The sequence below is a fragment of the Filicampus tigris genome, chromosome 1, assembly GCF_054856515.1.
Source record: "Filicampus tigris isolate MCC_2025a chromosome 1, RoL_Ftig_1.0, whole genome shotgun sequence".
Lineage (NCBI taxonomy): Eukaryota > Metazoa > Chordata > Actinopteri > Syngnathiformes > Syngnathidae > Filicampus > Filicampus tigris.
The window spans coordinates 14,887,366-14,902,822 of NC_141217.1; the positions used below are offsets into that span (position 1 = coordinate 14,887,366).

The 15,457-nt window shown below is 40.5% G+C and overlaps 1 protein-coding gene across 2 annotated transcripts; it reads left to right on the top strand.

The window, feature by feature from the left end:
• Window positions 1–408: 408 nt before the first annotated feature.
• On the top strand, window positions 409–9,724 carry b4galt3 (UDP-Gal:betaGlcNAc beta 1,4- galactosyltransferase, polypeptide 3). 2 transcript variants are annotated; one of them, XM_086051744.1, is made up of 7 exons: window positions 410–734; window positions 2,120–2,609; window positions 3,314–3,549; window positions 4,413–4,603; window positions 6,098–6,220; window positions 7,216–7,320; window positions 8,639–9,724. In XM_086051744.1, exons 2-7 carry the CDS (start codon window positions 2,327–2,329, stop codon window positions 8,988–8,990), a joined length of 1,290 nt encoding a protein of 429 aa, XP_085907870.1. In that variant the 5' UTR covers window positions 410–734; window positions 2,120–2,326; the 3' UTR covers window positions 8,991–9,724. The 2 variants fall into 2 exon arrangements, with proteins under 2 accessions (XP_085907955.1, XP_085907870.1); XM_086051829.1 differs by lacking the exon at window positions 7,216–7,320 and having other exon boundaries at window positions 409–734.
• The last annotated feature ends 5,733 nt before the right edge of the window (window positions 9,725–15,457 follow it).

The following is a 15,457-nucleotide window of genomic DNA, read 5'->3' on the forward strand; positions in this document are numbered from 1 at the left end:
CCAAGTTTGCCATATATCAATTTAGATTTATTTTTATTTTTATTTTATTTTTTGAAGCAAACCAAAAAAAAATTGGAAATGTGTGGTTATTCTGGCTGTGTAATCCCAAACACAAATTAGTCAATCGATTTTACTCCAAGTCATTGGTAGCCAGCCACTTTCTGCCACCCGGAAATACACTGTTCCTCAAGTTTATAATACACACGCAATATAAGGACTATGGAGTGTACTAGCGATTTATAATAATAGGTAGCGCAATTAAATGGTGTCAGAAGGTACAATTGACTTTTATACTTACCTGTTGCCATGAATAAAAGAGACAAACGTCTTCGTGTTCAACAGGCTATATGAATACTGGGCAGGTGGATTTCAAAAAAAGGCGCTCAGTGACTACGCGATGATGCACCCCAGGACCTAGCTACGCTGCGTGCACTCGCTCGTGTTGACAGTGCGCCGACATGCATCGCTTGCAGCCAATCCGGCCATGCTCTTGCGTGTAAACTCGTCTGCAACCCACCGATTTCGCCCCGGGATGAGCGATTAAGGAGGGACGCACGACGGAGAGGAGGAGGAGCGAGCAGCATCTGCGAACAAACTGGATCTTTTGGTCCATCGCCTCTTTTGGGAGGCTGGCCGCGGCCTGTGGATTGTCGGCGGAAGCCTCGGGCTGGATTGGAAATGTCGCAGCAGCAGCACCAACAGCAGCAGCAGCAGCAGCAGCGATGTGCTAGCTGGTGAGTCGGCACGGCAGCAGAGATTGTAAACACAGCAGAATTAGAAGCTGGCTTTTAGCCAACGAGATAATTCAGACACATTCGCTCAGACTTGTTGGGGGTGATTTCCTTGCAACGGTGATGATAGGCTAATCAGATGATGCGCGGAGGCTACTGCACTTGCTATGCTTTCATCTCATCGTTCCATTGCACAGCTACTTTCTGAAGGTTAAAAACAAAATTCACCGTGTGTGGCGTGATAAATGCAGGCGTACCAAGCTTGCTCTTGCATGCAATTGTGCAGACTGACAGAGAGCTGTGACGTTGGCTTCATTTGATCTGCAGGCATCATGCCGCGCCACTTGCTCCACAGACCCACGGAAATGCCACATTGCTGAATCAGGGCAGAAACATGACATTTGGCTCAGGTTGCTGGCATTGCCAAGGTTTAAGTTAGATTTGCAGCAGCCTGTTTTGCAGCCGGTGCAATACTGTATCTTCGTGTGTTTTGTTTTTCACACAACGCAGTGCATGGTGCTTCCTGTCACGCTAGAGACCTGTAATGATCATCAGTAGTTCTTCTTCCATTGGAAACCACTAATGACAACCTTGGGGGCCTGCAACCCCAATGACAGGAATGGATGGAAAATGACAAACTAAAGTAGCACTCGATAGAGCACAGACCTCAACCGAGCTTGAGCTGTTAACACACATAGAAATAAATTAATGAAAGTACATATTTATGTTTGTTCGGCCATCATTTTTCATTATAGTCGTTTTTTATTTTGTAGTTCGAGTTTTATTTTTGAAGTTAAGTTACTTTTAATTAGGTTTTAGTGCAAGTTTGTTAGTTTTCATTTTCTTCCCCGCTGAAAATGCTTCTTTTTGGTTTAGTTTTTACTAGATTTAGTAATTCTTTGTTTTTTGTTTTTTTAATATATGGAGTACTAGTCGAGTGCAGGATAGAAAAAGTCATAAAGCATTGTGTAATAAATTAAACTACAATTCTCGAACCGTTTTCCTCTTTTCTTCTGTACAGATGTACAGCAATACCAAAGTAAATACATTTATAATGAACCCTGAATGCTAACAATGATTGACAGATGAAAATGAAGGACATTTTTGCTATAATAAGAGTTTGAGTTAGCTTTCTAAAGATGTAGTTTCAGTTCCTTTTTTAGTATTTTGTTAAGTAAAATGTTTTTTTCAGTTTTACTTTGAGTAAATTACTTACTTTTCGTTAGCTATAATAACCTTGGCTCATACGTATCAATGGCTATAATTGCTATAGTTGCTCTTATATAGTGAAAGTCTTTGACAGACACCGTGCTCTTTATCTGCACCCGAATGGAATACAGAATTTCATGAAAATCCTGTTGGTAAATAAAATCCTTGTGTTTTCTTAGTGAGACAGAGAGGTGATGGCAGTCCAGACTGAGCTTCACCACGACGACCATCTGTGCCCGATGATGGTCGCCGCCCTCGCGCACGCCTGAGCCTTCACCCTGTGCTGTCCCTACATCCCCACCTCTTTCTCACCTCGCCCCCCTAACCCCCCACCCCTCACAACTGTACCCATTCTGTTTCCGTGTGTACAATCAGCATATTTGATTATGGCGTGCTGCGGGCGCTCTCTGGGCTCCCCGTGCACACTGGCCTTGCTAGTGGGCTTCCAGTTTGCCTTTGTGCTCTACTTCTCCCTCGGGGGCTTCAGAGGCTTGGTGTCCGTCTTGGTGCACACCACAGAGCAAGAGTTTGACTACTCAAGACCCCACGACGTCTACACCAACCTCAGTCATCTGAGAGTGCCGCCTCCACCGCCTCGGAACGCTGGCATTGGACCTCCTGCGACGGGACCACCGCTGGAAAACTGCCAGATTGTGTCACCTCTGCTGGGTGAGGAAGCAAATATATGAAACATACAGTTGTGCCTTGAGATACGAGTGACCCGCCTTTTTGTTTTTGGCGATACGATTGGGCAGTTTTTTTGCTTTGATTTGCCAGCGCAAACGTGAGAGATGAGCGCTGGTTGGTGGCAGGTGACTCAACGCACATGACATCTACTTTTTTGATGCCATCAAAAAACGAAAAGGGTTTGAGCTGTTTATGACACTCCCAACTGAAGGTTACGATCAAACTAAAGTAAAACATTAAAAGACTATTATACATTGGGATTTTAAAACTACCATCTAGCATAGGCTAACTCAATGCTAACAAACAATGGAAAACTCCATAAGCACACAAGCTAACAATTTGCATCTATGTGGTGGTGTTATTAGCCTTTAGCAATGGCCATATGAACACAAATGGTGCTGCAACACATGTACACAAAGTAAGAATTCTCACAAGCAGGGGTGGGGTGGCCATTGGGAATTTCGGGAATATGTGTGATTTTTATTTACTGGCCGTAACGGCCGCCAGCACTCCCCCCTAGCGGCACAATTCAAGCAATGGGGTAAGATGATTTGAGATAGACGTTTTTGAGTTATGAGTGTGGTCAAGGAACAATTAAACTTGTATACCAAGGAACTACTCTAGTCTGATTCAACATAATTGTAGGGACTGTATGTCATTTGATAAAACCTCTCCTTTCCCCACAGTTGGGCCCGTGTCTGTCCATCTTTCCTCACCTCTGACCTTGGAGGAGATCCGAACGAAGAACCCGTTGGTGTTGCCAGGTGGACACTACCGTCCGCCGGATTGTGAACCCCGGCACCACACTGCCATCGTGGTACCCTACCGGAACCGGCAGACGCACCTTCGTGCTCTCCTCTACCACCTTCATCCTTTCCTGCAGAGGCAACAGATCCACTACAGCATCTACATCGTGCAGCAGGTCAGGAGAATGATTTAATCATGCTAATTGTTCTTTTAAAATCATGTTGTAACCTGAATTTGACTTTGCAGCGTCAGTGATTGTTTTTAATGGGCGTTACACATTCAATGATTGAAACTGAAATCATGTCGGTTTATCAGCTATAACAGCAAGTTTACATCAAAGCATCTCACATGATTGTGAGGCAATAGCTACAAATGCGGGCCACGGTTCGATACTTATTTGGTAGTGATGGGGAAATGAAGCTTCATGAAGCGCTTGTGTGTGATATTTTTTTACTCCTCCAGATGGTGTCCTTTGCTTAAAGATAAAGGCTAGTGCAATGGAAATTTCTGACATTTCCACTGCATTTTTAAAGCAAGAGTGCCATCGAGAGAAGGCAAAAATGATCACAAGTGCTTCATAAAGCTTCATTTGTCCATCACTGGCATTGTGTATTGGTGTGTTGTTGTTTTTTTTACTAAGTGTTGTGTTCTGTTCTCTAACATTGATGTTTCCAAACTGTAAGAATTGCACTAATGATGTCTTCATCATTATTGCACTGCTTTTCATGCGCGTGCCTTGAACGTAACTTGAGTATAACCTCCGCGGCCGAGGCGACAGTAATGTGAAGAGCTGTTGGAAGCACATTTATAAATGTTTGGCTATAAAAAGAAAGCTGACGTCAAAAGGCAACTCCTGTAGTTATTTACGCCTCGAAGCTGCGACATTACCTATTTGAGTCACTCAACTGTCATGTGTCCAGCAAACGTTACGGATACGAACACAGGAGAAGCTCAGTTTTATTGTTGTGTTGTGTTTTGCAGGTGCGTCTTCAAATTTGCATCCTTCAAATCTTGTGCTCGTGTGTTTATGTCTTGCAGTGGGGCAACGGCACCTTCAACCGAGCCAAGCTGCTGAATGTTGGCGTGCGGGAAGCTCTCCGGGATGAAGACTGGAGCTGCATCTTCCTCCATGATGTTGACCTGCTGCCCGAGAACGACCACAATACCTACACTTGCCACAAGCAGTTTCCCACACACCTGTCTGTAGCCATGGACAAGTTCAAATACAGGTAGATGCCCACCACGACTAGTTGGCTACTTCAGCTTTCTTCCTTTTGCAACATTCCCCACATTTGAAAGTGCTACTTTCATTTTGATGTGCACGCATGCAGACGATATGAGCAAGCAAGAGCTACGACTTGTGTCTTGGAGTTTTGCCAATTTAGCAACATTTTTGATAAATTTACTGACTTTTACAACCTGTCCCGACTTTTAAAAAATGTTTTATTTTTTATGAGACTAGTGACCATTGATCGATTAATTTAGTCCCAATTAGGAATGCCTAATGAGCTAACAAGCTCATTATCAGCACATTTAGAAGTGGAGAACAAACTTTGTAGACATGATTTAGTGAATGTTGATAAAATAGTCATATAATGTTTATATGTGTATCAATGTAATTTTCATGGCTGCTTATAATTTTTCTTTAAAAAGAATTACTTGCTAATAATAATAATAAATAGCATAGCTAGACAATTATCATCTTATTAAAACAAGACTATTTCATGCTTTATGTAAATACATTGAATTAATGTGGAACAGAGTTGAGGTTAGCAAGTTTGTGTGGCCCTCAACAACCATTCCAGTTTCTCGTGGCCCCTTTGGAAAATTAATTGCCCAGCCCTGTCATATGGCTAGTTAATACGTAGCCCCTAAGGTGACATGGAAGCAAAAAAAAAAAGACTTTGCGTTCCCTCGCAAAAAACTTTGCGTTCCCTCGGAAAGATTGCAAGATAACGCAAAGTTTTTTTGCGAGGGAATTAAATTAGAAAATTAACAAATGTAACCAAAAAATGTAACCAAAAAATGTGCGTTTACGTACTTCTAAGCAGCTAGCCTAGCCTGTAATGCGCGGCTGTTTGAGAGCCGACAGTACATCGGAGACGGCAAGAATCATGGAGGAGGACTTCTTGCTGTTAAGAGATATCCTCTTTTGTTTAGCACTCGCTTCAGAAACTGTGCTTAATATCAAGAACTGATTTTATGTCTTTGTATCTCAAGCACATTTCAAAGTATTTCAATTAAACTCGCCCACGGGTGAAAACGCTCCCTCTGTTGCTTTCGTTTACCCGGTCGATAAACCGGAAGTACATAAGCGCGCATTAAAAAAAAAAAAAAAAAAAAAAAAGCGTTCACTTGCAGAAAAAAAATTTGCGTTATCTCGCAATTTTTGCAAGGGAATGCAAATTTTGTGAGGAAAGACAAATTCTTCAAATATTTCCTCACTGAAAATATTCATACAGTATTTCCAAAACGAAAACACACCACACCGGTATGCCCCTAAAGTTACAAAATGTACTTTTTGCAAATGAAAGGCATAAACAAAATTACTATTGAAATGTTTTGAAGTAATCCATCAGAATCTAGGAAATGTGTACTACTTAGTTACTGTATGTGTGCAAAAACAACCCTACCTGATTGAAATATGAATGTGAAGAACAATCTACTGCTTTGCCCTGTGACGTTCTAATCAAGATATTATGTTGGCTGTGCGACCCTACCAGGCTACCGTACCCACAATATTTTGGTGGGGTTTCTGCAGTGACTCCAGACCAGTACATGAAGATGAACGGCTTCCCCAACCAGTATTGGGGCTGGGGGGGAGAGGATGACGATATCGCGGCAAGGTAAAATGTAAACGTGTGGTCGACTCATCATAATCATCTTTGGCTTTTGTCACTCCATCACAGTCATCTGTTGTATACTTCCACTCTCGCATGTTTCTTTTGTTTTCACTTTTCATTCTTTGCGAGCTAACATCATCTCTCATCTTCACATCACCTCCCACTGCTGTGGCTTTGCTGTGTGTCTCAGTTGAGCGCAGTGAGTATGTTTGCATGGACAAACTCGTTGGGCGGGGCTTTGTCGCTTCCCTTGCGCTACTTCCTGTTAGGAGACACACTGAATGCATCACATGCAGTCACATCCAAATGTGCAGCGGTCACCAGGCAAGTGCAGCCAAGAATCAGCTGGCAAATGATGACATGTTTATAGGCACTTGATAAAACAGCCGTTCAGACAAGGAGAATCAGACGAGTATCGACAGGGAACTTGAATAAACAGATAAAGCTACCATCTTGACTGACAACTGTCCCTACCTAGCTTTTCAAACGTACGTAATAGCAGATAAAATCACCAAGACTGAACAACGTAGACACGTGAAGGCAGCTGGAGACAAAATCTGCCGTAGTCCAAAACTGCGGATATCAACAATTCATGTGGGACTACCAAAAGCTTGCAAACATTGTAATATGAAGCGAGCTGCAATAATATTGCGGCCTCCTTTTGTGTATCATTGATGTGAGTTCAATTTTTTTGACACTCTTCATATTGAGTAGCGTACGGACCACACTGAAACAGAACTCAACAGAGCCCCACATGAGATATCAATTTGGCCATGATGGAAAAGAAGAACAACAACTGCTAGGAGTTAAATGTTGGGTGCCCATCTGCCTTGCCCAGAAAAAATATAGAAAGATGTCAGAAGAGCGAATAGTGCAATTGACAATAGTGTTGCCAATAGTAGTGATAGCAGCCAGTGCTTTATTTTGAATCTTGTTGACTGATTTTCCATGAGTGTTGATTTTCTGCTGTTTTTCTCGATTGTCTGCTGCTCAACCAGAGTGCGTCTGTCTGGCATGAAAATTGTGCGCCCTCCAGTGGCCGTTGGTCATTACAAAATGATCAAGCATAGAGGAGACCGAGGGAATGAACAAAATCCACACAGGTACGCCTGAAGTAGTCGGATCAGGATCAGCATAAAGTGCCTTAGGCGTCCTCATCAGAATCACTCAGTTATCATGAAAATGGAGCAAGACATGAAACGTTTAGGTCTTATTTTTTTTATTTGGTTGCTACAGTGTGTGTAATTGCTGGTTAAAAGTTTATAAATGAATGCATGGTTTTAGTGTAAACAACTAATTTGATAAAACGAGTCAGTGATAATCTCGTGAATATTCTATTGTAATAATCATATTGAATTTTGCATGTGTCTGAGATTGCTGTCCCACCTGTCATTCACTGGCGGAGACAGGGGCGACTGCCGGGGCACTGCCAAAATATGATTGGACCCCCCAGGTGCTACGCAAGATAATTGATTTTGGGGAATTTTCTGATTTTCCCGGGAATTTTTTTCCACATTTCAACCCATTCTCTGTAGCGAACATATAATGAATGTCTAAGAGCGTTTTCGGAAGAATATTTGGGGTTTGTAAAAAAAAAAAACATTTTGCGGACCCCCTGAGCTTGCCTTAAAGGGGTAAAAGTCTAGCTCTGCCACTGCTGTCATTACGGAGTAAAATTCAGCTCAACTTAACTTTATTTATCAAGCCCTTTCACAGCAGCTGCAGGTGTAAATAAAAACAAATGAATAAATAAAAAGCACTTTTACAGAATATGTGACATAAAACATTTACATAACAACCAACAAAGTATTTTTCTTCATTCCTCCATATGCTTTGTTGTTGTTTAAAACAAAGCCAATGATGTTTTCAGTGACATTACAACAAGCATTTTGTCTTTCTTAAGTGGAATAAGATAAATATTTACACTTTCATAAATTTCATTATTGCTTATAGTTGGATGTTGTCAATCTTAACAAGTCCACTCTGTCACAATGAAATATCACTCGATTAAAAAAGAAATTCAAAATATATTTGTGAAACAGTATACAGTCAGCTTGCTAACTGAATCATGTGGCTAAGTGATTGTCCACTGTCCACCATAAAATGCTTATGTTAATGAAAAATGTCCACCCTGTCACATATTCAAGATCACATATTATGCTATTTGCATTTGTTGTCTACTTGCAGTTCATTTATTAATACAAAACATGTGGGAACTTGACTAGTGTGTATTTCAAACAGTATCTAGTCAATTAATAGAAATAATATGAAGCTCAAAGGAAAATCTCAACTTTTTTTGAGTGAACTGGGGACATCGCAAAGGTACCTCTAGTGATATTGACTCAGTTGTATTCTAAACCTTGCAATTATTTAACACACTCACAATACCATTTCTCTGTCAAATGGATCTTAACATTCTAGATTTGACCTCCTGAAAAGGACCAGACTCAACTGGCGCTCTGACGGCCTCAACTCTCTCACTTACGAACTCCTCTCCAAAGAACAGGAACCTCTCTACACCAACCTCACTGTCAACGTCGGAGAAGAGCCCCATCACCCTCAGGGGAAAACGGCGCCCCCTGTGCATCCACGTAGCGCCTCCAAGACCGGAACCACGGATAATCAGGAGACCAAGACGCCAGACAGCAAAGCCTCCGTGGTAGTAAATGTCACTGTGACAAGAGCTGATGGCATGAAGGCAGAAGCTCCTCGGACACAGGCAACTCATGAAATGACACCGGAGAAAGCAAATGTGCATGCGTCTCACCTGTAGCACTAAATGGCTTTTCTTCATGGCTTTTGTGGGAATTCTTGCAGGACTTGCTGGTTGAGCAGTTCTATTTGCTCACTACAGTTATGGATGCCCCACTTTGGGCTTTGTGGAACTAGACTGGGTCAAACAAGTCACATTTCCCACGAGTAAATAACCCAGCTGCTAACCTGCAACTTCATCCGGTGTGCTGCGAATAAACTTGTGCCTTCTCTTTTAAAGCGCTTTTGTAAACGAGGTCCCCACTTGAGATTTATCTGACCTCCCCTGCCTTGCGGCAAATGTTCCAAAGCAGGGAGGCGCGGTTTCAAAGTGTCTGTCTGTGTTCCAGGATTGCTGTTTTCTATCAGTGTGCATCAAGGTCACTATAGATTATATTTATATCGAGAAAAAAAACCCTCTTTATTTGTTTACCAGTTTATATTTTCTTTGTTTGGTGCCTCTCTCGTTGAGTTTTAGTTTCTAGACAATCAAACCACGTAGGGGAACAGATCTTTATTCTATGACTCAGCATATAATAGCTATCATGGCTGTCAGATAATCATACACTAGGCATGATGCTGTGTTTGTTATTGATTCTGATATTGATATTGTGGTGTTATTCTCTTACCAGGTATAAGAAAAGCAACCTTGCAGATCATATTTAAGGCGCATCACTACCTTGTGTCTATAGTGTCAGAATGTGTATCCGTATCAAAAGTGGCTCTAGTGACAATTAAACACTGTGTATAAACTCAGATTGAAAGCATCTTCATAGAGGTCATCTATGCGTATTGTAGTTAACCAGAAGCATCTAATTGTGTAGATGAGTTTCTGAAAATCATTGTTTTCATTCATTCAAAAGAATAATGTGGACATTGGAAATGAAATGGAGACCATTTAGACGGAATGTATTGTACTCAGAGGATAGACTTTTATTTTTTAACTCAGTCATTTTGAATGTATTTTAGCAGTTTGACAGGAGGCAATGTGTACTGTGTGTGTGTGTGGGGGTGGGGGGGTGTTTTTGGGGGGGGGGTCAACGTGCATGTCACATCTACTGCTGCTCTATATATTGGTGATTTGTACAAAGACATAATTCAAAATATGATGCTTTTATTTATGGCCTGCAGTTATCATTCAATGTAGTACAGATACAAATTTGAATGTATTTAATCACTGTTTATCAGACACTCGTGAGCTAAATGGTTTGTTTAATCGTAGACTTTGTCTGTCTCTCGTCGTGCCTATATCCGCCGCTCTGGTTGTGCTAAACTCAAACTCACATTATCGAAGGCGCGCTGCTGATGGCTTTTTAATATGAGCTCAAGTGGTACAGTGCCAAGTGGAGCCGAGGAATGAATGAAAGTGCGGCGTATGTGACATGAATGTCAAGTATTAATGTTCACCATTCACAGGATTCAGCCAATCAAATGTGTGCATTGCTCTGCGTGGAGGTTTTCTCATTTGCACCACATGAGAGATCCTGCCAGTTTAAAGCTATAGACAATTCTGGTTCACCAAAAGCAAGCTAGACATCAGATCATTATATCAATGCACGTAGTCTAAGAAACGGAATATGTTCATCGAGAGTTTCTATTTAGAAACAGAGGACTTTGACACTATTTGACTTGACTATTTAACCCTAAAACACTCTTTTGTCAGCCTTGAGCAACATAGCCATTTAGTTACACACTGTTCAGTAATATAGAATGCATTATTATAGGATGTTATGTAATCTCAGCAGTGATATATGCAAGTTTTGATCTTACTTTGGGATTGTCCTATAATTTCATTAAGTGTGAGTTTTATATCACGTAGAAGTAGAATTTGCTATCAAGCTCACTGGCACCAAGTACACCCGCATTGACTAACAAAATCTGTTGATGGGCTTTGTAATTGAGGCTTTGGTTTGACAATACTTTTAGTTTTGTGCTTAGTTGGCAATGGAGTACAACTGCATTACATAATTCTGGTAACTGGTTCTCTATTTATGTTTAGCTACCCGTACAAAATATCAGAAACAACATTAGTGAGTTCTATTTAGCATGTACAATACATACACTCATAACACTGGTCAACATTTTAATCAGAGATGTCTTTATGTGTCCCTAAATGTATTTTGGATGTTGATTGTCAAGCTTTCCTGTTTGTCTAGCACATCGAGTTTTTTATATATTTTCAGATTTTGTTTGGGATTGGGGTTTGACCTATAAATGTTTACGCAAGATGCATTTTTACCATACGTTGTAACTTTGCTATGACGTTTCAGAAAAAAAAATCCCACCTGTTGCTATTCATTTAATTAATGAATAGTACTCAATATATTACATTATTATGAAAACTGATGTGCGAGAGAAAAACGATCTGAATCAGCCCCCAAAATCATAGAGAAAAGTTTACTTGCATCTCTAATTAAAAAAAAATAGGAAAAAAATGGTTGACCAGTGTAATTATTAATCCATTAAATTAATAATGTACCGACAGTGATGTGACAGTATCAACACAGCATTATCATCTTTGTAATAGCAGATTTTTTTTATACAGCTGTTGAATTGACACTGCCCATTGGAGCAAATAAAGACTATAATTCTATTTTAAAGGGTGTATTTGTGCATGCATGCATCACAGGACCAGTTGGTTAAAATGCAAAGCGATGTCTCTTTCTCATGATGTGTTTTGAACTCACCACAATCATTCACCCTGATAGCATCGTTGTTGTTGTACATGTGCTGTGAGCCCACTTAGAATGCACGGAACCTCCCACACCATCTGAGTGTGAATGTTGATGACAACTGGTCATTCGAAGATTAACAGTCACGTATTAATATCAACACATCGCCGTGAAATTGCACAAACCTGTTACATCACCACTAGCATGAGTGTTTTGTGTGGGTATGAAGAGCGGGATTAAAAAAAAAGTTGGATATGAGATCATACCTATAAATAGACAGTGACCCCCCTCGGCCTTTTATGTTCGATCTGTTTCATAATCTCAAATGCTGCATGACTCACTGAGACAAGGCCAAACACAAATTTGGGTGAACAAAAGTAGAAGCTAGGTGAATTAAAAGCAACTTGTAACAGCCACTGCGTGCAAATGAAGTTGTTGTTGATGTTGTTGTTGTTGTTGTTGTATCCCCATTAGCCCTCGCAATCTACAAGAGCTAATCTTCCTGGCGTCCATACAGGTGAAAGGCAAAGCAATACAGAATATGTAAAACTAAATAAGTATATAGTATTAGATCTAAAATAATAATGATACAATAAACATTATAAAGTAATAATGAAAAAAAAAACACACAAATACAATCAGTGTTATCTGTACTAATATGCATGAATTTAAAGTATGCATGTGCCTCACATCACATCACAGACAACATGGAGGGAAAAACAAAAAACAAACAAAAAAAACTATTCCTCACATACCCAGATCTCACCCCACACCAAGGTATGTGTTCAGGGAAATGAACCCCAACATTCATTTATTTGGACTATTTTCCATAAGGATTTTTTTTTTTACGTATTTTTTAAAGTGGACTTTGTTTGTATATTTTTTATTGTATCAGGTAATGCGTTCCATCCTGTGATTGCTCTGTAGATTGTTAAGGATTTTAAATGATTTGTTCTGGGTTTTGGAATCGCTAAATAGTTTGAATTAGCTTGCCTTGTGATGTGATTGTGTTTTTCTCTTTTGTAGACTAATTGGTCTGAAATGTATTTGGGGATTTTTTCTTGTAAAACATTCCAGAAAAAACTGAGGAGATGGAAGTGTAATCTTTTTTTCAACAGGAAGCCTAAAAAGATTGTCATGCAATTCTGTAATATGTGTATACCTTAAACAGCCAAGAGCCAATCTAGCAGCCTTATTTTGTACTATTTGCAATTTCTGTAAATCAGTTCTTGTAGCAGATGACCAGATTCCTGGACAATAATCAAGTTGTGATAGGACTAGGGCTTGGATTACTACTATTAGTATTTTTTGTGTCATGTACCTGGAGCATCTCCTTATTACAGCAGCTCTCTTTCCCATTTTACTTATTAAATTATTTAGACCATTTTAGTTTATCATCCAAAGTAATACCCCGTAACTTAGTTTCTTTTACCTGTTCAATTGTTTTTGCGGCAAAGGATAAACTCAGTTGTTGGACTCAACTCAGTTGTTAAAAACACAAGCGACACACCAAATGTATGCATTTCCTATATTACCGATCCATGTGGTTCGTTCCACCTGGATGCTCGCAAGCGTGCTGTCAGTCTGCGCTGACAGCGGTGACGGTCTACTTTGCACTTTCCCCTGCAGCAGACTGACACACTGGCCTGTTGAAGTGACTGCGGCAGGCTGAGACAGCCTTTAGTCACTTCCTGTTACTGTGAGCCCCACAAGACACAGATGACCAAGCTTGGCCCCTGCGACACTCCAGCCTCTTTGCACACTAAATTGTTGAGCCTTCATTTTTGGGAAATGTTTATTGACAACAAAGCATGTCTAAAATATGCATGCTAACGTTATCGTGTTATCGTTTGATACACTTAATATTATAGTTTCCTCAATGATGTAGATAATGTTTGATGAATACGAAGTACCCGGAGATAACCCACGCAGGCACGGGGAGAACATGCAAACTCCACACAGGGAGGCCAGAGCCAGGATCGAACTCATCTGAACTGTGAGGCAGACGTGCTAACCAGTCGACCACCATTCTCCCCGTGCCTGCGTGGGTTTTCTCCAGGTACTCCGGTTTCCTCCCACATTCTAAAAAACATGCATGGTAAGTTGATTGGACACTGTAAATTGCCCCTAGGTGTGTTTGTGAGTGCGGATGTTTGTTTGTCTCTGTGTGCCCAGCGATTGGCTGGCAAAAGCTGGGATAGGCTCCAGCACGCTCGCAAAGGATAAGCGGTATAGATAATGAATGGATGGATGTTCTCTGCAGGCCCACACAGCATCCTGATATTGTGTTTGTGGAATATGAGTTAAGCAGCAAAATCCACCCGTTTTTAGCCATTTTAGCCATTCAGCGGCGGCCATTTTGTCACTTCCGTTGACTGAAAATATCATAACCAATGCTCAGGGCTCAAAACAGGTGAGCTGTGATTGGTCGTTACCTGAGCAACTGTGTTGTCATTTTCAGTCGACGGAAGTAACAAAATGGCCGCCCCCGGAGATGGCAAAAAATGTGTGGATTAACAATTATTCCACAAACGCAATATTTATCAGAATGCCTTGTTTCAACTAGTGGGCCTGCAACATAATATTGAAAAAATATCTTTGGGTTGACCTTTTTAAGTGAAGATGAGAATCTGCTGACTTTTGATTATGATCTACTCATAACCTCGCAGCTTTGGTTGATATGTCATAGGTCAGCACCAAGAATGACCAGACTTTGGCAATCCAAGTACCAAATTATTGATGTCTGCGCTATTTTGTTGTACAAATTAATGATCATGATCTTTCGACTGAGCTCAATATGCTCACCAGGCAGAAATTACATTAAAAAAAACAAAAAAACGCTACGTGTTTTCTGAAGTTCCAAGTGGAGAGCTTGTAAACTGAAATGTGTTTTTTTAGGCAGACACAGGTGTACTCTTTTTCATACTCTCTATGCAAAACATAGATGATGGGTTGTCTCTTCTGACAGAGAGTTGCATGTTTCTTCCGTTGTTTCTGCTATGCTTCACGTAAGTTAGTCACTGAACACTTTGTTTCTATGTTGAATTGTGTAGATCTTTTGTGTGGTCATGTGAATGCCTGGCATCATTTTATTGGTGAAATTGAGTCAAACAGTAGTGGCTAACATTGGATTGGTGAAACTGGGTAAACCAAAACGTGCTCTGCAGAAGTCTCTGATGAATCAAAACAAATATAAGTCATAAAAATCAAAGCACTGAGTGAGTAAGTGGAATGTGGCTCAATGTAGTAGAGTAAAAGTAACATTCCTTTTGAGAAAGTTTGAAAAGTTCAAACGGAAGAATGCAGACTCAGCGTAATTCAGACGACCGTCAACACTGCCACATTTTCAGTTTTGTCTTAAAATCAATTGCTTTAAACAATAAATCATTGAAATGTGTGACTGATAGAGCACAACCACACACGCACGACCCCCGCCCCCACACACAATTCTATGTTCTAAACTTTGTGGCAGCATGGAAGCTGTTAAAGTTGTATTGTAAATGGTGGGCCAGGGTTTTATCAAACTCTTTGGATTAAAAACGGGATTTCACTTAAATTCATATGGAAGTCTAGGTAGGTGAGTGAATATACACATGGCAGAATTCTGTCTGTACTGAATTGACTTTCATGATCATTTTGAGTTACTGCGTGAAATCATTCAATGAGAATTGTTTTGGTAAATGAGGCTATACCATCAACACAGATTTGCAGAAAGTGTGGCCGCAGAAGATGGACAGGAAAAAAAACGTATACGCACTGATCTTACATTTTAACATCTCATCCATCTTGTGACAGTTATCACTCCCAAAAAAAGTTC